Below are 24,410 nucleotides of genomic sequence, written 5' to 3'. Positions count from 1 at the left end.
ATTATTAAAATTAAATTAATCTCTTCATTTTATTGTTATGAAAAGTTTCCTATTAGCCTTCAAAAGACAGACATATGAAATAATATTAGCGAAATATATCCTGCATTTGGCAATGCTGTCATTTGTACAAGATTTTGGCGTGGAAATGTTGGGGTTGCTTTGGTAGAAAGTTGTGCTCAATGTAAAATTTCAGAAATTGAATAATACAGAAATAATTTTTTTCTTTCTTTTCAATTGCATCTCAGTAACATGGCGGTAAGCGAATTATCATTTTACATAGTTTTACATCTTACTTTAAACATAACACATTTCAAAACTTTTACCAACTTATCCCATGATTTTATTGCCTATCAGAAGCAAACATAAAAATCAGATCTGTCTCAACAGCTATGAGTAATAAACTTTTGTTGAAGTATTTTATTCTTGATTCAATAACATTTAATTTGGTTTCTTAAAATAATGGAAACTGTAAAAGGTTCTCTTGTTAAAATTTTCAAAGTGGTATATTAATGACGCAAAGAAATATGTACATTCAAAGGGTTATGTTTGCAAATTTTCACAGGACTAGTTTCGATGGTTTTATCGAAGTATCAGCATAAGCTGCCAAAATGCGAATGAACCAGATAAAATATAGTGATAAGACAAGAATGGGTGGATAAGCTACAGGCGCCATTTATTGATGAAACAAGAAAACTAAAACATAATTTCTTTAAAGGCTGAAGGTAAAGATGGATTGGAGTTAGGGTCGTTAACTTTAACAGAAAGATTTGCTTGAATCTGAAACCGCTCTAGAAAATCTAACTCACCAATGGAAGATGTTTTTTTGAGTAATTTTGGTTGCAGAAAAATGGAAAATGTAATTTTTGGGCCAACAATGCTGGGCGACAGAAGACTTCTGTATTTCCTTTTTCTTAACATGCTCCATGTTCTTTAAGGTGAAATTTTACGACTCTCTTAGTTTGGCAAATGTAAATTAAAACCATACTGGTAAGGAATCCTGTAAATGCACCAGGAATTCATATCCAGAATGGGGTCCTTGAGTATGGAACTGGGAAATTTATCCATAGAATAACTGATCCGAAAGTTAAATTTCTGTAAAATACATACAGTTTTATAGCTTACTGATGGAAAGATGGGAATGAGAACAGAATTCTTGTTATCTCCTAAAACAAGAGTGTACCTTTTGGTTTGTTGAGATGAGAGTTTTTTAACTGTTTGATTAATAATGTTGGGTGAAAAACTCCTGTCAATAGCTACTGCTTTTAAATAATTTAGTTCTTGATCAAGAGCCAATTTGGAGGAGCAAACTTGAAGTGCACGGAAAACATAGGAATAAAATGAAGCAAACTTTTACTAAATCCAGTGTTTCTTAAAATGTTGGTCGCAACCCCCAGGGGGTCGCAGGACTTGCAGCAGGGAGTTGCCAAAAAATTTTGCAGTTTTGACATTTCTTTAACCAATTATAATAATTTCAGAATTAACAAATATTTTTACACAGTGTATCTGAAAATAGATAAAGATGAGATAATACCGACAAAGAAAAAAGGAAAGCGTTTTGATGCATTCTTTTTATAATAGAAATGTTCATTTTACTTGCTTTGCACGTGACGCTGTCATTTCGTCTGTTATTTATTTAAAATTTTCACATTTTTCTATGTCTTAAAATTAGAAATTAAAGTTAATGACCTATAACCGCAATAATATATTAAAGTACAAGTGCAAAAACTGACAGTTTCACACGCACATGTATTGGATTTGCGCAATGCTTATGTTGTCCCATAAAATTTCATAAATATTATGGGATTCTGGGTGTCGCGAAAGAATCTTAGTGATAAAAAAGTGTCGTTTAAGAAACCCTGACATAGTCGGATGACATGATTTAAAGTGTGGTGGAAGGCAAACCGATGAAGGCTTATTTTAAATCATCATACTGAAGTTGGATGTGTTATGTGGGACCAAAATCTTGAGGAACAGAAGAGAATTGGGCTAATCTTTCGAATATGGTAACAGCTAGTTTGGCAACATTTTGGTAAGGTGATAAAGGTTACTAGCTAGGACTTTAGCATTGTACATGGATAAAGTCAAGAGTATGCACAATGCCTTTTTCGTGCAATTCTGGGATGTTTTTTTTAAGTGAAAATAGGTCGATGTGTACATGGATACAGTGTATGTGCAATTCTTAAAAACGCGGCAAGCACTTTGTGATTCTGCACTTTCTTCCAATTTCGTACCTAATCTTCGTCATGATTAAGCATTTTTGTTCCATAAAAGTTCTAGTATAAGCATAATTCGGCTAGCAGATTGTTGGGGGAAAATGTTGAGTAAAAAAAAACATGCCTTTACTTCACGAAAACAAAATGACGTCCAAAACAAAACTAGCAGGTTGCTGTAGCAGGGTTGGTCGCCAAATTTTCGCCAACAAATCGCCAAGTTACCATAATCCAAAGATTAACCGAGAATTGCATGTGTCAAGTTCAAAAGTGAACTGAATAGCAGGATCAATGGAACTCATTATTGAAAGAACTTTATTTAAATAAAAATAAAAAATATCTGATTAGTTTCCATAGCTCCTTCTCCTCACTGTAAATTACTGTAAATATCCTCTTTCTCTTCCCCAATATTAAAACAAATATATGGTTGAAATGTACATTGGTATAAAAACCAACATCTGGTGGAATTGTCATGTTTTTGATTTTATTAAATTTACTAGTATATGGGAAAGACTTTAGATAACCCATGCATGAATGTATCAAACACATTAGTAACTGTCAGTAGTAAAAATGGGTACTCTTCTTTTATAGGGACCATAATAAAACACCTAACTATTGTTAATGCCAGTGATGTATTGTCTAACTATTGTTGATGTCAGTGCTCATCATATCACATTTATCTTTGCAGTGTTTGGATGTACAAGGTACATCCGTAAAGTAACTAGACAAATTAAAAGAGCAAACGGTAAAGTAAAAAATTGAAAGAATAAATGTGTGTTTAGGAAGAGTAAGGGCTTAACTGTTGTTAAAACCAGTTTAAACTGGTTATTTTGTTGTTTGCATAATAAAATGCTGAAGTTATTTTTATTTACTGAGAAGACATTGTACAGAAAAATTCTGCTGCAAGATGCTAGAACATTATAATGTTAAATTTTGTTACAAATTAAGTAAATCTGCTACTGAAACATTAGAGATCATTCGAACAGTATATGGTGATGCATTATTAGCAAGAACACAAGTGTATGAGAGATACAACCATTTTAAATGTGGGCACGAAAGCACTGAAGCTGAACCAAAGATAGAACATCAGAACCAAAGATAGGAATGAGGAAAACCTGGAGAAAATTCGCTTGAATTTTTCACCATGAATTTGTCCTTGAAAATGAATCAATTAATCATTATTTTTATGAGGATATGCTTTTTTGATTTAGAAGCAGGATAAGACAAGTTAGAAAGGAACTTTTAGTTCCTATGGCTATAAACTGTGTTTCGATGACATAAAGAAACATTGGATAAATTGCATAGACTCTTCTGGCGATTATTTCCCATTTTGAAGGAGATAACTTTATTTGAAGGTTACTAATCTTTCTCTATATAAAAAATAAATTACTTTATATGGTTACTTTAGAGGGGGCACTTTGTATAATTTATTCTTATTTATTGTATGTGATTTCCACACTGTCTTTTCTAAAAATGAAATTACCAAAACATTTTCTTAACAAAAAGTCTAGCAGATGATTTACTCAAATAGTGGTTTCGGCATGAAATTAAACATAATAGCCAAAATCCATACAAGGGAACTTTAAATACTACCAAAGTCTTTCCCAGTGAGGTTATATATCTCGGAGCAATTATCTTGGTAAAAGTACATTTATGGGTACCCCTTGGCGATTTTTGGTGGTACGTGGATACCGATTTTGTGCAGTTCTCTCACTTGTTATTTTGGCTTTGTGTATCAGTGATTTTAGTGCCAAAAATCACCGCTACACAAAGACAAAATAACAAGTCAAAGAATTGCACAAACTCGGTATCCGTGTACACATTGACCTATTTTCATAAAAAAAAGTCACAGAATTGCACAAACTAGGCATTGTGTATTCTCTTGACTTTATCCATGTACACGTTGATCTATTTTATTTTTTAAAAAAATCAAAGCATTGTACTCCCTTGACTTTATCCATGTACACATTGACCTATTTTTATTTTAAAAAAATCAAAGAATTGTACAAACTTGGCATTGCGCACTCCCTTGACTTTGCCCATGTACACATCGATATATTTTCACTTAAAAAATCAAAGGAGCACCCAATTCTAGAGTAAAAGCAAACAAAAAAATAAAGAACCTTAATAAACTATATTTTAAACCAAACAAAATAACATAAAAAGGAAAAACCTCTTATGGATCTAGAAATTTCTTCGTCTTCAGTCTGTGGCATACAAAATTCCTTAACAGTATCCAAAAGCTTCTTAAAATTATCTGAACTCGAATCTGTATATCGACGTTGCCACATAAATTCACAAAAATAAGAGTAATATATATCCACTGTAGTTCCGGACTGTTCAGAAAATGGCTACTAAGTAAACCTTCATTTACACACCAGGAAACAAAAGGGGGAAAAGAGCATTACCTTCATTAATGCTCTTTTCCCCCTTTCGTTTCCAAATTGTACAGAAACTTTTAATTAATCTTACCACATTCAGCCATTTTACCATCTAAACCACAAAATAAGCAATATACTTCTTAACCAACACACACCACAAGCCCTTACAAGAATTTACCACAATCGTGCAACTAATTACATCGTAATAAGGTTTCCATAACATTCAACTACTCAGGCTACCATAAATGAAACAACAACGTCACGATAATACAAGGGGTATCCTTTTCTCTAGTCTAATTATTATCTTAATCTTTTGTAATAATAGAATTAATCAGAAATCTCTTTCTAGTATGACATTTACTATTATGCTAGTTTTTACTTACATAGGTTTAATATCATGTTTTTGCATTTTAACTTTTTAAGTACTAAGTATCATACTTAATCAGCTAATTTTTATTTCCATATGCTTAAAAATGCTTCCATCTGCTTTTCTTTTTTCTTTCTCTTGCTGACTTTATTTTATATGCATTGAATTTAATGTTTAATGAACTAAATTTTACTAACATATGTTCAATATTATCTTTCCCTCCTCCTAACTTTGATTTATATATTCAAAATGCCATATTTTATTTTATATGCATTGAATTTAATGTTTAATGAACTAAATTTTACTAACATATGTTCAATATTATCTTTCCCTCCTCCTAACTTTGATTTATATATTCAAAATGCCATACTCAATACACTTAATTTTATTCCCGCATGCTTAATATGCGTTTCCTCCTAGCTGTAATTCATACACACTAAATAACATGTTTAGTTAGATAAATTTGACACTTTGGAAAATCTGCCTAGTTGTGTTGCTTTGGTGCATGAAGATGATCTACTGAACAGAAGAAATCATAAGAAATATGTAGTAACACTATAAGAGATATAGCAAAAATCAATAACATTTGTGAATTTTCTTATCATTGATCGATCTTTTGAGCTTTCTCATCAGGAAGGGCTTTTTAATGGCCTATTGTGTCATGCATGATTATAAAGGTACAAGAAAGATTTTAAAAATTGTAAGGATTAAGTCTCACTTTTCTTTTGCGATAATGCAGTGGTGGTGATAAACTGGGAGTGCTTTAAATTAAGGAATCAATAAAGTGCGGGGAATCCCAAATGATTACTATGAATTTTCTGTGCTACACAAAAATAGCATGGTTGTGTGGTAACTGATAGATATAGGAAAATCACAATAATGTGTAATAAACTTTAAAAAAAAAAATTAATATCTTATAAAAATGCATGTAAGAAATTTAACAATATTTTATGATTTGCATAAATTTTAATGAAGTTTATTTATTCCACGTTTCTCATAAGTATTTTTGTCATAGAATAAAAACTTGTATGGGTTATTTATCTGATTGAATTGTATTTACTAATAAAAGAGTTTGTTAAAACATCAGCACAGGGGGGAATTCTTATCAGAGGAAATTTCTTAATTTCAGGAGAGAAAGGCAGTGAGCCTTTTATGTAGCTGTTAAGTATTTAGTTTTAGTTTATGAATATAAACTACTACTTTTATTCAGTTTACCATTGGAAACTATGATCATTCACTTTTAGCAAATAAAAAGTCATGTTATGTGGAGAGAAAAAATGCTCTTCATAAGAGAAATAAAAGTATGAATTTATTTACAGAAAAATGCAAGTTCATTACAAGTTACGGTTTCACGTAGTGCTGTCTTACACGAGTAGAACATACTGTTGTAATCTCCTGCAGCTAATTATTGGCATCAAAAGGTGTGGCTTGTCAGTAGCGAACATTTACCAACATTTTCTGTACTTTTTTGATGTTTAATTTATAAAACATGTTAGAAAATAATCTAAATTTAAATAAATGTAAAAGGTGGAGGAATGGTCTAGCAATGGTGAAAGGGGTGCCTGGGGCAAAAAAAGGTGGATAACCCATTGCATTAGCAGTAATATTTGCATACTCATTTTTAGAATTTAATATGAATAATTTGAGAAAACTTTGTTCAAAGAAAAGTTGGCATGATTTCAACTTTAGTCTATATTCTGAGTTTTCAATTAGAAAAGGACTGTTACCTAGGATTGGATTGGAATAACATTGGATGAATAATTGCCATGGCTAATTAAGGTTTTATTGTATATGAAAAACTTCAGGAAATTGATCTGATAGAAGTAATTAGAAATTTACTTCAGGATTTAAAATACAGAAACCAGTTAGAAACTGCTTAAAAGTAATGCTTTTTTATTAAGAGTTTTTATTTGTTTATTATTTTAAGTCATATTTATATCAAATATGTTATAGATCTTTATCCAATGTAGTATATCATCTCACAATATTAAATTTTTTCTCTGTTTTTTAGCCTCAAAAAGGAAAGCAAGGCACAAAAGGCCAAAAACAGATTGTTGAAGAAAATAAAGGAACTTTAAGGTTTTATACTATTATGGCAGTTACTGCTGAAGTAATTTTTTTAGAATTTTGTGATCTTAATAATCCAGTAATTTTTTGTATGCATTTTTATTACCTTGTCATCCTGGAAAGTTGGTGCTTAACATGGAGAGTTTGCTTCAGTTATTGCAGCTGCCAAAAATCTTTAATAGCAGCAAATAAGTCCTTCTGTGAAGCTGCATTAATGCATAACGTAAATGCAAATAAATAAGAATCAATGCTTTCATGTGGCTTCATGTTATTTTTTCATTTTCTTGAACTTTATTACCTTACTTTATGAATTTGTGTAGGGGCACCAGATTGTGAATCAACAAAGTTACGTATGTGACTTTTATGATGCTTGAATTCTGAAGCTCTTAACTCTTCAGTTCCAGAATCAGAAAAATTTTACTTCATTCCCAGTATTTTAAGGCTTTCATAAGTCTGCTCTTTTGTCTAGAAATTTTACAGCAAAATTCTATGTAATCAGGATAGAAAAGTATGTGTGCAGGCGTCTTGCAGATAGCTGTTCCAATCAGCTGCCAACTTATTGTCCAAATCCAGCTGCTGGTTTTTCCATGTAATAAATGTTAATGCCCTGGATCAGCTGTTTATGAAACTAAGAAGTCAGCTGTAGTCAGGAACATAATTTTGGATCCATCTGAACATATTGTTAATGGATATTCGTTAGCCACAAGTCTTTATATTGCATCATCATGGTCTGTCAGTGCTTAAAGAAGTGTTAAAATTATTAACATTCTGATTCTACAGAAGATAGTTCTAAATTTTAATAATTATTTTCAAAAAACAACAGAAAAGCAGAATAGTTAATGTAAATGTTTTTAAATGCTGCACAATATGGGGGAGGTGCTCACTTTTAGAGTTGCCTATTTGCAGAAACTTATGCCAGAATCATTTAGTGCAATGTTTGATGCAAATTCATCATATTTGTGTCAACTTTCTTGAGCCACTTGAGTGAGTAGTAATTCTAAAGTACTTATTTTGATTTAACATAACTTACATATGTATGCTTTAGTCTGAATAATGTTCTTTACTTTTATGGAAATTACCATATTTCTTCGTGTATAAGACTTTCCTTGTCTTGTTATGCTGTCGTGTATAAGATGCACCTTGATTTTGGGATCCAAAAATTGAAAAAAATAACGAATTATTTGCTTTGCAGACTAGTTTTTATTAATTTGATGGATAACAATAAGAGAAAAATATTTTATAAAGTTATTGAAGTCAACATTTATTCAGTATAGAACTCATCATCACTATCAGAAGTCCCACCTATTAGCTGGTCCTCATCTGTGTACCCCCTAAAGTACACAGTAGCTTTAGATGCAGTTTATTAAAATGTATTGCATAGTTCATCTTTAGTATAGATGATTTTGTTCTAAAAGGATTCTTTTTTGTCTCCTTATCTTTAGGTTAAAGGTTACGTAGTATACACTCAAGGGAACGGAGTTCTTGTTTAGAAACTAGAATCGATATCATTTAAACCTTCACACCTCTTTGTTCATTGATGAATGGGGATGGTGGAGAGAAATTTGCTCTGAATATCAAATGGAATTTTGAACATTTATTTATTTATTTATTTATTTTTTTAAGAAACAGGTAAGGGAAGGCATTGACATTTTAAAGGTTAACATATGCGCCCCATGTGTATCATCAACAGTCTTTCATCCTTGGTTTCATTCGACATAACTCCACAATGGCATTTCCATTACTGCCAGCAGCAAAGTGATATAAGATGTATTAAATTTTTAATGAGAAAGTTTGGGTAAAAATCTATTTTAGGGTGCCCCTTGACAATTGGCCAGCAAGGTACAATTTCAAGATGGCCACTACACAAAACCAAAATAATGAGTCAAAGAATTGCATAAACTCGGTGTCCATGTACACATCAATATATTTTCAATTAACCTTTTAACTATCATGTCCAAAGTTATCTCGGGTACAGCACTGGTATTCCAAAATGTTGCGCCCAAATTTTACTCGGGCTAATTTTTTTTTAGTGCATCGTATTATTATATCCAATTATATATCATAAGAAGTTTATTTCGGCATCAATTCAACAGATGGCAGCACTTTACTGAAGGTTTCAAAGGATAGAGGTTGAAGTTCAAAGTGTGCAGCATTTTTTTGATTTTTTGATTGCGAGGCAAACATTTCATTTTTGGAATAAAAAAAATTGACAATTTATGCACTCAAATCATCAAAATAACTTGACAGTTAAAAGGTTAAAGAAACATCAGACAATTGCACAAACTTGTCATAGTGCACTCCCTTGACTTTGTCCATGTGCACATCAATCTATTTTCACTTAAAAAAAATTAGGAGAATGATGATGTCATATAATGTTAAAAAAAGTTACTCATCACCAAAATTGAACAAAACTTGTAGCCAGTCGAAGCTCAATAAACTGCATTTTAAATCACACAATGAAATAACATTAAAAAGGAAATACATGTTATCGCATATGCGCACTACAAAAAGAAAATATTGACGTACCATATTTAGAAATTTGTGGCACACAAAATTCCTTAACAGCATCCAAATGCTTTCTAAAATTATCTAAGCTAAAAAATGCATACAGCTGTCACCACATAAATTCACAAAAATAAGAGCAAAAAATATCCTCCGTAGTGCCGGACTGTTGGTGGCATTTCTTGCATGAACCTTTCTTGTAACAAACCCATTCAAAGCCATCTGAACAATCTTTACACTCAACCATATGCATTCTCTTGCATTTCCTTCATACAAACAGGACACTTATAATGACTACTAAGTAAACCTTCATTTACACAGCAGTCCATTAATGCTTTTTTTCCCTCTTTTGTTCCATATCATACAGAAACTTCCGATTAATCTCATCACATACAGTCATTTTACAGTGTACAGCACAAAATAAGCAATGTTCTTCCTAACTCACATCCAAGGCAGAAATGAGCCCTTACAAATATTTTACCATTAGTCAAATTCACCGCAATCACACAATCAATCACATCATACAGTACAAAGTCCATAATCCAGACTCTTCGAAACTTCGGTGATTCCAGATTAGGGGTTTTTCCGGATTATAGATCATCAATTTAAATCTGGTAAGATGGCATGCAGAAATTATGCAATTAAAAATATGAAACTGTAATTTATAAAATAAAGAGCAATTATGATCTAAAGGGTATCAAAATTTACAAAAAAAAAGAAGTGGAATATTTATTATTTGTTTACGTTATTCAACATTTCTATCAATGTAAGTTGTTTAAGTTGCTTTGTTTTTTGTGCTAATACTTTCTCTTTAATTCTATAAGCAGAAATAATTCCTCGTTCAGTTACAAAGTTCCACGGTCCAAGTTCTGTAATTGCTGTGCCGAGAATACTGACTAACTTGTGAATCAAATTTTTTTGTTTTCTATAACGTTCTCTGTTACTTTCTACACTATCGGAAAGCGCGTGGGTAAACGCTTTACTGGCTTTATGCGCATGCGCGTGCATCAAACGCGCATGCGTAAGTTTGTGGCTTTGAGGTTCAGATTATAGATCATTCTGGATAATGGACATCTGGATTAAAGACTTTGTACTATAATAGGGTTCATAACATTCAACTACTCAGGTTAATATAAATGAAACAACAACATGGCAATAATCCAAGGGGCAGCCTAAAATATAGACTAACCAAAAATTTGTATTATATATTGAAAAATAGGCAATTTATCTTAATATTGCCATGATCAACCAGTTCTTGTAAATTTTAGGTAAATCTAGGTTAATTATGAAATTCATTTGTGTGTATACATGTTTCAATACTAATGAAAATATAGTAGAAAGTATTTAACTGTTACATAATTTAGAATATTAATTTTTTATTGTGTTCTTTAATTTATCTATTTTCTTTAGTGTTTAAATAATCAGGAGGTTATTTACTTCTAAAATAATAAAAGGTAATGGCTCTTGTTCTGTATTCCCCCCCTTTCTTTCCTTCTCTTTCACATATACATCTTATTAAAATAGTTTTATTTTGAAGATATGATTTGAGTTTATTAAATGGCTGCATTTAATAAAAGGCAATGTGCGTATTGAAAGTTGTGGTATTAAACTTAGCTAGTAAGGTAATGATAACTATTATCCAGTTTAAGTACAAGCTAATCTGACAGTTAATACCTAAGAGAATAATTAAAATTTAATGATAAAATAAAATTATTTATACAATTTAAATTCATTTAATTACTTAAAGTATTTGATTACTTATTTAGTAATTAATACTTTTCAAGTAATACATAAAAATACTTTTCATAAAAGTATTTTTATGTTTTTATTAAAAATACTTTTCATAAAAGTATTTTTATAAATATGTATATGATTTTTTGTTAAATTTTTAACTTTAACAAAAAATTGGTTTGCTTGTGCTTATTTCGAATTGCTCATCAACATTTTTTCTATTCTCAAGATCATAAAATTGTCTGTTTATCACTTTTCGGTTCTAGAGTTTTTCTTAGAATTTGCAGTGCTTTTGTTTATTTGATTGGAGTTAGCAACCATCACTTTCTCCCATATCACATTCACTGTTAGTTTATTTCTGCAAGTCCTTTAACTTTTTTTGCAGTACTGTAGTCAGTTTTTTTCATATTTTATCTTAACATGACCTGCAATATATTCTAAAAATGAAGCTTCATAACTGACCTCATTCATGTCTAAAACATTGGCATCAATGAGGCTTGTGATTCCTATGAGGCTTTTCTAAATAGAAAATACAGTTTTGGAAGCAACTTTTAACTGCATTTTAAAAGACTGTTCCCTACACATTGACTTTAGTATGCATAGCCCCTAAAAAAAGATACTGAGTTATGTTCTTTAAAGTACTTGCATTTTTACAAGAATTAGTGTTATGTATCCTTTTTTTTTTTTTTTTTTTTCGAGTGACTTCTTTTATGTTATGGCCTTTGAAAGCTTATACAGTACAAAGTCTGAAATCTGGACGTCCATTATCCAGAATGATCTAAAATACGGGCCTCAATACTGCCAACAACGTTTTTTCTCGTAGGCTTTACGCATGTGCATTTGATTCCCCCCTCCTCGCATAATAAAACATCTGGAGTGTCCCGATTCTTAATTTCACTTCGACGCTAAATAAAATACCTTGTTATTGAAGAAGCAATCAAAATTTGATAAAAAAAATAAATTTGTACAATCAGTAATTTGGTTTCATTCCTGCGTATCTGCTTGGCACTCATCTCAAACCGAAACATTCCACATAGATACATGTTGATGTAATGCCAACCTGGTGAATCATTATTTATTATACTTTCCTTTCATCACCGCATGTTTATCAAAACATGACATCTTGAGTAATGACTCATGTAGCAATGCCTAAACAATTTTTTTTTTTTTTTATGTTAGTAATTGAATAATAAAGGAGTATGGTAATCTTTTATGTTGACATTACGCTTGACGATGATCACAGGTTTAAGTTAAATGCGCTAAAAAATGTTCAGAAGGAAAAATTTACGAAACATTTCTTTCCATATGCTAAAAATAGATTTTGTTGATGATACTTATAGCCCCAAATATTACATTTAGGGCTATTTGAATTAAGAATAACTGATTTGTTATTCTCATAAACCCAGAACCAGCGCCAGGGCTCGTATGGCCGCACCAAATCACAGAAGTTAGGACCCACAGAGACTGTAAGATATCTAGCGCCTACAGACTCATCAAGAGGTACGATATCTAGCGCCGGCCCTCAATAAGGCTTAAGTATATATGGGAATTTATTTATTCAGAACTCTGATAAGCCTTAAGCATGTGCAAGAAATAGACATAAGTATAATAAATAACTAATACAAATCAGGCTTAATTATCTCAGTGCGCGATAAAAGCAAGATAAAATTTAACAGAACAACTTGTCGTTAGTCGCCAAGCTCATGATGCATAGCCAAGTATGTGTATTGAAGAATAGCTAAATTTGATGATGATAGGAGCTAATTTTAAAGGTTTTGGGATATTGCAAAACAAAGGTGAAAATTTCCAATTAAAGGATTTTATAAAGAAATGTGGAGAAGCGGTAATAAATGAAGACGATATTAAAAAAGTTTTTCATTATGATGACAATGCTTCTCAATCACCAATCAATTAACGAATGGTGAAGTCTGTAGTATGGTAGATCTAGAAAATACCACTACCGACAGTTAAAAAAGTGACAGAGAAGTTACTGAAAACGAGAAAATTTCGATTGACAAGTTAGTCGGAATTCTCGAAACAGCAGTTACAGGACTTCAGCAGTATAACTAAACAAGAGATTATGTCAGTCTACAGAATTAAAGAGAAAGTATTTGCACAGAAAACGAAGCAACTTAAACAACTTACTTTGAAAGAAAATTTTAATAAGGTAAACAAATAAATATTAAGCTTTTTTCTTTTTTCTTTTCTTTTTTTTTTTTGTAAATTTTGATACCCTTTAGATCATAAATACTTCATTATTTCATAAATCACAATTTCATATTTTTAATTTTATAATTTCTACAGGACATCTTACTAGATTTAAACTGATGATCTGATATCCGGAAAAATCCAAAGTCCGGAATCCCCAAAGTACCGATGAGTCCAGATTTTGGACTTTGTACTGTATAATACTTATGTCTAAAGCCTGAGTGATAGAAAAAACACTAATTTAATGTTTTTTAAAACAGAATCAGAGGATAACAGTAAAGCTACGTTTTCAGTTTGCTATCTTATTTTAAAAGAAAATCTGTAAAAGTGCTACTTTATAAGTATTCATAAGTTCTTATTGCTGTTTTAGTAGTTTAGAGGTAAGTTCTTGATTCTTTTCAGACGTCAAGATTCTTTAGCCAATAACCGATGATGTTTACTTACTTTCTGCATCCATACTGCACATTAATAACACAGAAGCTAATTCATTCAGTTTCTAAAAATCAACTTTTGCTTTGTTTTTAAAAATCAATATTTGTTATTTTGATGGTGTGTAATACAGATTGGCATCATTTGTGTTATAAATCTTGTGTGACTTTTTATTCCTTCACCGGCCTAGATAAAATGTCTTTTATCCAGTTCTCACCCTGCAAATTCTGATGAACAATGTTATTTCTTGTGATTCAATGTTATTTCTTTCTTTTTGTAAGCCATCCAACAGTTGGTACAACATTCTATTTTAACATTTTACTGATTTCCACAGCTTTTATGGTCAGAAGAGCTGTAGAAATAAGGACCTATTTTTCTCTCATCTCGTAAAACCATCATAAAAGAAGAGTTTCATCATTTTTTGGTTTTTTATCTCCTTTTGTGCTTCGTTAAGCCATTTGCATTTTTTTGAGTTCTTCTTTTTAAGTACACTAATGTTGGCTGCCTTTACCACGATAACCATAATCTTTTAACAATTTATTCTTTCATGCATAAATCTTTTTACTTATGCATTTTAAAAATGTTTTGCATGCAACAATTTAAAGATGCTTCTTCTGATGATTTGTTCAGTTTCAAAACTCATGTTTTTATCAAGCAAAAAGCACACCTTGTCTATTAAGTTGATCTCTTACTTCATAGTTACAAGCTTTACCAGTGCTTTCTTTTCTCTTTCTTCAACCTACTCTAATCATTTCCTTTCAAAAACTGATGATGTACAATGATGCTAGGAAGCATTTCATTAAAGTTTTCTGAAAACTTCTTATGAACTAAATATGTATATCCCAAGATTTTGAATGTGGAAACTTTAAAAGATGAGATGCAATCTTCCAGCGCCTCTCAGATAAAATTTTAGAAAGAAGATTTACTCATTTACTAAGCTTCAAGAATCGGTCATTCATCAACCTGAGTTTTAAAAAGGGTGAAAATGTGTTTAATAAACTGTAGGTATTCTGTTGCTTTATATGCATTTGTTTTGGTTATCGAGAATTTGAACATAAGTGGTTGATTTTATTAATGAGTTCAATAAATAGTGGTTACAGTAGGAGTTTCTTAAGTTCTTTTAAAGTTTATCAAAATATTTTTCTCTGGTATTTTTTTTTTTTTTTTTTTTGTTTTGTTTTTTTGTTTGTTTAAAAATGAAACTGTTTGGATATAATATTAACCGTAAAATTTTAATTTAGATTCCTTTTCTAAATTTTATATCATCAGTGTTTTGTATTGCCATACTATTTTGATTGCTATCTGCTATGATAGATTTGGATGTTTTTTCATATTGTTCAGTAACTATGATTGTAATTCTTTGTTTTTATCAAACTAATGATATTATGTCTCTTTGTAGCTGTTATACATTGTTGTGATGATATCAGTATTTTGGGAGGCTTATACAATTTTATATGTAGTAAGTAAATAATATATATAATTTGCATGCATCATTTGGAGATTTATTTTTATGTATGTCATGTATTTTAAGTTGAAATGTTTGTTTGTGTTCTCTTTTTCTTACTAATTTTACCTCTTAAAAATGAAGAGAGGAAAATGGCATAGCATTTGTATTTTCTGAGAGAAAGGCCTTAAAGGAAAAATATAACACATTAAAAAGCATATATGAATAAAATTATTAATATACTGTGTTCTGCACTTAGGCTAGTTAACCCTTTCGCTGCGCATCCCGTGATTTTCACGGGCAATGTAAAAGTAGCAAAATTTGCACAAGCCGCGATTTTCGCGGGGATGAGTTTTTGCCATCTATTTAACTGTGCAACCCACTCTTTCCCCGTTCAAGGTTTCCTTTCGGCTTTTCTGTGATGTTTAATTGTTTATTTAGATGTGGGCTAACAGATGGCATTAGTTGTCCACATTTCTGCCAAATATACAAGAATACGTAATGTAGCATTTTGCATGTGCTTTTCAGAGTTCAAGGATGTCTGGCGAGTGATATAACCTATATTTCTGACGATATTTCCGACACTAATAGTAGTTCTAACTCTGATTTCAAGTATATTAAAGATACTTATAGCAAAACTGATGAGAATTTCTCGGATTCTTCTGCAGACGGTGGTGAATCTGAAAATTCAGTTTTTATTGAAAACCTTCGACAGTGGTGCAAAATTGATATGCACTATATGTATTACATTATGCAAATATTTTCATTAGTATAACACATTGTTCAATAAGTCTTGGGGATAACCAAAAGATGGTGTTAGCAATATCAACGTGACTTCATTGTTCGAAAGAACTAACCTTCAAATGTCATGTGTCTAATTTTCAAGGCATTCGGACCAGAAACAGCAAAACTACTGTGGTGAAAGTGACACTACTTGTGCATTTGGTAGACAAAATGGAGAAAAACAAATTTTGAGTGTTGATCAAACATTGCTATTTAATGGGCAAAAATACTGTGCAAGCTCAGCAATGCCTTGAAAAATGTTATCCATACACTGCTCCATCAAAAACAACCATTTGCCGTTGGTATGCTGATTTCAAGCACGGTCGCACAGATACAAATGATGTGGCACTCTCGGGTAGGTCAAATGAAGCAGTCGCTCTGGAAAATGTGAAACAAGTGTTGAAAATCTAGATGAATGACCGCAAAGTGAAAGTTCGTGAGGTTGCTGATATGGTAAACATATCAACTGGAAGCGTGTGTATGATTTTATATGAAAAGTTGGGAATGAAAAAAGTGTTTCCCAAATGGGTGCCACGTGTGCTCACAATGGAACAAAAGCAACAAAAAGTCGATGATTCGCAGAGCTGTTTGTCACTGTTTACTCGCAATAAACAGGATTTCTTGCGTCGATATGTGACGATGGACGAAATATGAATCCACTATTTCACTCTGAAGTCAAAGCAGCAGTCAGCTGAGTTGTGTGCAGCCAATGAAAGCGTCCAAAAACGCAGCAGTCAGCTGGCAAAGTGATGCCGTCTGTGTTTTGGGATGCGCGAAGAATAATTTACATCGACTACCTTGAAAAGGAAAAAAATCTATCGATAGCGCATATTACAGTGAGTAATTGATGTGTCTGAAGGATGAAATCACAAAAAAAAAAAAAAAAAAAAAAAAAAGACCGCACATGAAGAAAAAAAATCATCTTCAGTTAAGACAATGCAAACACTGGCTACAGTGAACGAGTTGGGCTTCACTTTGCTTCCCCTCCCACTATACTCCCCAAATCCAGTCCCCAGTGACTACTGGCTGTTTGTTGATCTCAAAAAGATGCTCCAGGCGAAAAGATTTGGCTTAAATAAGGAAGTCATCGCTGCCACTGAAGCTTATTTTCCAGACAAGGACAAACGTTTAAGAAGCATGTTATCGAAAAGTTAGAAAAGCCTTGGAATGATTGCATAGCTCTTCATGGTGATTATGTTGATTAATAAATGTGAATTTTTTTTAATGGATGTTGTTTTCTTAGTTAGTCCTGGGACTTATTGAATGATGTGTGATATGTTTTACCATTGTATTTTATAAAATAAATCATAATTTAACCAATATTAATTTTCAAAATTTTCATTTTATATCATTATTCTTCAATTTCAGTATTCTGACAACCTTTTTCTATGATCTAATTCTATATTGAAAAAAAATCTTTAAAAAAAATTTTTGTTTTAAAAAATTTTTTAAAAAATTTTAGCTCTAAAATATATGTAGATTTGAAATATGTAATAAAAAATAAGCAATTTTTAACATATTTTGATAAAAAAAGTACGCGGTGAGAGGGTTAAAATTATTAATTTCAATAATATTCCTTTTATTTACAGTATGTGCTTTCTATCTGTGCATATGTTTTACATTTTTATCACAAATCAAGAATTTCTAAATCATATGCTGAAAAAGTTGAGGGGATGGAAGAGGGAAGTTTAGATGAGGAGTAGAAATTTGTGAATAATATGGTACAGTAAAACCTCAATTGTCCGAAAAGCTCAGGAAATGCTGAAATCTGAATAGTTGAGCATATATAAAATAACATTCAATTTAGAAAAGCCAGATCAATGGGCTAATTTCCATGCTAAAATTATAAAAACAACTACAGTCAAAAGTCGTTAATTCGGACACCCATAATCCGGACCTCAAAGCTAAAAACTTTCTGCCCATGTGCCGTGTTGACATAGGCGTTTACGCGTGCACGTTTAATGTATAACAAATGGTATAAGCTAAAATTATCTAATTATCTATTTCAGTTAATGTTGATGATTGCGTTGTTCCTTAATCTTCGAACTGGATCCGGCTTATTACTTTTTTCAGACTGTAAGAGCAATTTTATAAAAGTAAACTTGAACTTTCGATTATGTCAAATAGAATTTCCGATGCTGGAGCTCCCAAAGGATCTACAAAACGAAAGTATGTTTCGATGTCCATCAAACAAAAAGTGGAATTGCTGCAAAAAATGGATAAAGACATGAAGGTGACAGAGAGGTTAGTGAAAACGAAAAAATTTCGATTGACAAGTTAGTCAGCATTCTCGGCACAGCAATTACAGGACTTGAACAGCGGAACTTTGTAACTGAACAAGAAATTATGTCTGTTTATAGAATTAAAGAGAAAGTATCATCACATAAAACGACGCAACTTAAACAACTTACATTGAAAGAAATGTTTAATAAAGTAAACAAATAAATATTAAGCTTTTTTTTTTTGTAAATTTTGATACTCTTTAGATCATAATTGTTCTTTATTTCATAAATTACGGTTTCATATTTTTAATTTAAGAATTTCTGCATGCCATCTTACGAGATTTAAACTGATGATCTATAATCCGGAAAAATTGATAATCCGGAATCGCCGAAGTCCCGACGAGTCCGGATTAACGACTTTTGACTGTATCTTGCTTGTTACCAACGTGAGTATCAAAATCTACATTTAAAATTATATAAAGTTTTTTAAAAAAGTCATTTCAGATATAAAAGTATTTCATAGGTCTTAAACATAAAAGTAAACAATCGTAATTTGATTATTAAATCTTGATGCTGAACATGATAGTTGGCAGCAATGTTGGCAATCATTTTTAGCAGAAATTTAAACCAACAGATTGTTCTTTAGTTAGTTAGATAATAAAGAGATTCAAATTATGAATATAGCATATAAAAAATTAATTTTTTATGTTACATTGTCATTGTTTATCCGTTTTCAAATTTATGTGTTACATCTTTTATTGATGGCTTTTATTGATTATTGTAAGTTTAAAAATACTTCACTTCTTGCAGTCTCAAATATTAATCTTTTAAAAAATAGTACAAGGAAAAAATAGAACTTTTATCAAGAATTGACCCAATACTTACATTCTTTTAAATGCTACATTAGTAATAAAGTTTTGGAAATCACAATGTGATAGTAATACATAACTGAAATAATGCTTAAAAAATAAAGACTTTTGAAAAAATTACAAAGTGATGGGAATTCTTAGCCTTCTTAATTTCAATTGCTTTTTGTTAAATAAAATATAACTTAATTTTTAAGTTATACTTTCCCGACAGCACACCTTTGTTTAAGACGCTCGTGCGGAACAAAAGGGAATCAAAGGCAGTCACCATACAGAACTAGGGTTTTGCATACCTAAGCCTAATTAAAATATATATATATATCAGGGGGAAAAAAGTTTCACTTCTAGCAGTGTAATTTTTGGTATCATTTTAGATTATTACTTGAGCTCTTATATATGTTAAAATTAGCATTTAATAACCTTTCTTTATTTTACATGAAAATATATTTAAAAGATTGCTTATCTTGTAAAATAATTTTCGGAAGTGCTATTCAAATTATTCCAAAATTTTAATTGATAAAATTAATTAATAAAATTTAAAATTAATAAAAAAACACAATAAAGACTATTTACAGTAAGAAGTAACAACTTTTAAATGAAGACTGTGGTAAATCTCGAAGCACGGAGAAGTATCACTTTCTAACTCTTTAGAAAATGAATCATCTTTCTCATCTGTATTAGTAAATGGTTCATTAACCATATGAGTGTATTCTTTCTCTGATAAATAGCGCCTTTGCGCCATAATAGACTGGAGGTAAGGCTTTCCGAAATAAAAAGAGGACTCGAAATATATCTGAAGGTAATGCAAAATGTAACAAGGCTCCACATGCTAACCCTAAAAGACCCTACATAGTAGAGGAAAAAATAGAATATAAAAAAGGAATTGGTCATAAAATCAGATGCACAAATGTTTATTTCACGGCAAATGTTTATTTATATTAACACCCTTGGGGATTTAAAGAGTCCTCCTCTGTTTACGCTTCCCCCCTCTCACCCTCGCAGTAGTTGATGAGTAAAATAAAGTCAGGAAGAATATATCAAACTCAAGGTCAGGAACCTAAAACTGTGTTCATTTTGAAAGTAATAGACATAGGGTGCCATCTAGTGATCTCCAGAAAAACATTCCAGCTTAGAATGCGTATACGCATTGCCCTTCCTCTGAATTCAATCCCTACTGATGCGTGGATGGGACACCCGGCTGTAAGAGACGTTCTTAAGGAATGCGTATATGGGACGCCCGTCTGGAAAGGGTTAATAAAGATTGCTTTAATTAGAATTAATCTTAGAATGTGTTTAGAAACGAAATTCTGCATGTATGATTTTCAAAACATTTTTCTTTTTCTTTTCTTTATTAGTTTCTGACACTTTTAACTGTAGCACTGTATGGAGGAAGTCTTCAGTTTATGTCTTACATGGCTCGAGCATCTTATTCAGAAACAGGTCAACTCTTAGATGGGGGTATTGATCTCAATATGGAATCTGGTATTGCAGAGTAAGTGCTTTTGAATTCTTTAAGAAGAAATTTCATTTTACTGAAAGATTTAGAAATGGTATGGATTACATGTTAGCTAATGAAAGCATAATTTGAATACCTATCTGCTAAATAAAATAATTTAATAATTTATATTGCTGTTGAGCAAAGATGTTGCTATTTTCTGATTATCCACATCCCCAGCAAAAAGTCGCAAACTCACTGCTGACTTTGGAGAGTGCACTTGAGCTTGTTACTGACTTTGGATAGGATGTTTGTGTAAGTGTATTCTTATGTATTGCAATGATGAATCTAGCACCACTCTTTTTTTTTTCCCCATAGACTAGCCACTTGTGAAACTCGCTGCCTAAAATAGTTATTATAAAAAAATATATGTAATGATTTTAATGATTCCAGCTAATGAAATTTCATTGTGGATCCATGAAATTTCATTAGCTGGAATCATTACATATATTTTATTAGTAATTAATAATAATTAATTACTAATAAAAAACTGGGACAATTATTATTAATTAGTAATTAATAATAATTGAAATATATGTGTTTATTGCTTTTTAGAATGCTTAGTTGGTTAAAATTATTATTGCATATGTTCTGCTTATATTATTATGTGCATTATAGTTTATTCCAAAAATCAATCAATAAATCTACTTACAAACACTTTTATTTTCCCCTGTCCTGGTAGAAATTTACGGCAATCATTTTAAGAATAGCCACAAAGCAATTGTTGTTCCTTTTAGTGGTTTTGCAGACAAATGCTATATTCTTGCAGAAATTGTGCCACAGATTTCTTCGACGGTAATTAAATCTCACAAGCCATATTTTAAAATCAAGTTTAAGACAAAAATATACCACTATTTTTCTATAAAAAAAGTCTGAATGCAACAAAAGGAATGCATACGAAGATGGTGACATTGTATAATAAAATTTATGAACTATTAGACACATAGCTGAAGAACTATTCACTTGATTGCTGAAGTTTGGCATTTTCTGAAAATTTGACGACTTCTACCAAGGTGACTGCACTCATACTTAAGTGCTCAGAATTTAATGGTGCTCTACATGTATGAATTTCTTCTAGTGTAAAATTAAAAGTTCCTAATGACTCAATCCAAAGGTGGTTCGAGATGTTTAGGTGCAGAAATTTGAGCCTAAAAAATGATGCCCTTTCTGAATGACTATTTAGACACCTATTAAAAGAAACTGTAGCTGAAAATCCAAGTTATACAGTTCAAGAACTATCAGACAGAATAAATATTTTTAAAAAGTTACAGTACATGATTGTTTGAAGATGACCGGTGTGTAAGCCTGGACAGTGTATGGGTCTTTACTATATAACAGCCTATACTTTAACAACAGAATATGCTGGCTTGTTTTGGCATGTGATTTTTTGCTGGAAAAAAAAATAAAGAAGCTCCTTTTTTGAAACAACTCAATACCGGAGACGAGGAATTGATACTATGTAATAATGTTACAGGAAAAAGATCATGGGCGATAAGCCAAAAGAACATCTTTTAATAACATTGAGAAGAGGGCTGCATCCCAAATTGTGGGACTGCATATGAATTGTGACCATCAAATCAGACTGTAAATTCAGAAAAATTCTGTTTCCAAATGGCAGTTTTGAAAGCAGAAATTGAAGTGAAGCACCCAGAACCTGACCAGTCTTCAATGTTTTCTTCCATTGTGACAGTGCTCCACTCCATATTTTGATGAATGTTAGACAAAGATATAATGAGTACTGTTTTATGTCACCCACTCATATTCACTAGATTGTGCACTCTTGGAGTTTCATCTCTTCAAATCACTTCAAGATTCTTTGAATAGCCTGAAGTTCACTTCTTTGGAGATCTCTTCTCCAAAGAGCTCTTTTCTTGTTCAAACAGTTTATCAAAAACTTTTTTTATGAATAAACCTAATGACTTTTCTAAAAGGAATTTTTCAGCTGTGCCAGAGATTGCAAAAAGTCAGAATGAAATGGTCTCATGTTATTTTATGAAAGTTTGTTATGTTTTTATACTGCTTCATTTCTATTTAGCGTCAAAAAACCCCAAAACTTTTCTATGATTTAAAGTCAGAGGAAGAAATACTGATTTATTCCATATTTAGAATGAATTTGTATTAATTACATTAGTGAGTGTAGTAGGCAACAATATTCATTCAAAAAGAAAGTCAGTCCAAAAGTACCATTTTAGAATTCTAATTATTTATGCAATGTGTTTAATTTGAGTAATAGAATAAAAATGCATGTCTATTTAAATTTTAATGACTAGTATCTCTAATGGCTAGACTTAGATTAATTTTACTTTTATTTCAGGCATTTGAAAGATTTAATAATACTCACTGCTGTTACCCAGGTGTTGTCTCTTGTATCTAATTATTTTTGGATATTATGGCTTTTGGTAAGTATGCCAAAACCATGCTTAATTTTTTCAAGATAATGTTTCCCTCTCATTCCTATAAATTTTGGGTTATTTTTCTAATAATTAAGGTATAAAAATTATTTTATTAAAATTAGTACTCATGTCATCAATTTCAAGTTCTGGCTGTTTTTAATAATTTTGAAATTTTTGTATTTACATCCTCTCTTTTCACCAAATACTAAGTTCTTTGTGATGATATTATATAAGCACTAAAAGTAAAGGACAACAATTTGCCCATTAAACTGAATGTGATTTCTGACTGAACTGAAAAACTGAACTTCTTAGGTAGCAACTCTTCCGGTTTTTCATCACACTCCTCAGGAAACATAGGAAATTTTTTCAAAAAGTCAGACAAATTTTAAAAAAGGTACAGACCAGTACTTTGAAATACACGTGTTAAATAGCGGCCTTGCTCAACCGTCTGGCTGCTTATTCTGCAATTTCCATGAGCAATATGAAAGTAACAAAATTTGTTCATCTAGCAATTTTCATAGGTTTGCAATTTTCCCTCTATTTAAAAGTTTATTCCATTTTTACCCCCATTTATTCGTTGATACTGTACTTTCTATAATATTTAAACTTTGAGTCATATTTCGGTCAACTGATGGCATTATTGTCACCAGAATTTTCAGATTTGTATAGATACATTTTGTATACCAGGAAGACCTAGATTTACTCCCTGAATCCTTTGAGTACAAATTAATGGCAGTTACCAAAACCATATTGAGCAAGACATCATTGGTTATTAACTTTATAGCTGCATGAGGGATTATTAATTTTTTAACAAGGTACATAGACATAATTATCTGTTCGAGGTTGTTTTGGAAAGATACATAAAAGGATTAATGAGTGTTTAACACTCAATTAATCACCAAAAGCTGATAAGCATTATTTTTTAAATAAATGGTGGTTTTTTTTAAATAGTTAGACAAAAATAATTTTTAACATCATCTAAAACCTACAGAGTTTTAATTGCTGTATTATTGGAATTACAATACATAATTTTCATATGATTGTCTATGTTTTCTTCTGTTCAAAAATTTGTTATGGATCATAATTTTGGAATATTTGTCTCTTTGTTATGCTATATCTTGGAACCTATATAATGAATTTGATTATAGGTTTTGTTCTTTTCGGAAAAATTGCAATCTGTCTCATTCCTCCTCTCGGCTACAGCCTTGTTATGTATAGTATTTTAAGCTAAACATTCAGTTCGCTCTGGGTGGAATTTCTCAGTTTATATTTAGGCTTATTAGTGTTGTGTTGTCTATGCAGCTGAAAATGT

The 24,410-nt window shown here is 31.2% G+C and overlaps 1 protein-coding gene across 1 annotated transcript in view; it reads left to right on the top strand.

Moving 5' to 3' along the window:
• The first annotated feature begins 98 nt into the window (after positions 1–98).
• LOC118200892 (transmembrane protein 208) overlaps positions 99–24,410 on the top strand; it is a 39,277-nt gene continuing 14,965 nt past the window's right edge. Inside the window, exons 1-5 of the mRNA XM_085815099.1 lie at positions 99–255; positions 6,970–7,068; positions 15,295–15,354; positions 20,566–20,702; positions 23,020–23,104. Of these exons, the coding sequence (XP_085671225.1) occupies positions 250–255; positions 6,970–7,068; positions 15,295–15,354; positions 20,566–20,702; positions 23,020–23,104 (387 nt within the window). The 5' untranslated portion in view covers positions 99–249. The remainder of the gene's footprint in view (positions 256–6,969; positions 7,069–15,294; positions 15,355–20,565; positions 20,703–23,019; positions 23,105–24,410) is intronic.

The sequence above is a fragment of the Stegodyphus dumicola genome, chromosome 4 (assembly GCF_044657685.1).
Source record: "Stegodyphus dumicola isolate Sdum_Otavi_A_Nest chromosome 4, ASM4465768v1".
In the NCBI taxonomy this organism is placed as follows: Eukaryota; Metazoa; Arthropoda; class Arachnida; order Araneae; family Eresidae; genus Stegodyphus; species Stegodyphus dumicola.
This window is presented reverse-complemented; position numbering and strand designations above follow the sequence as displayed.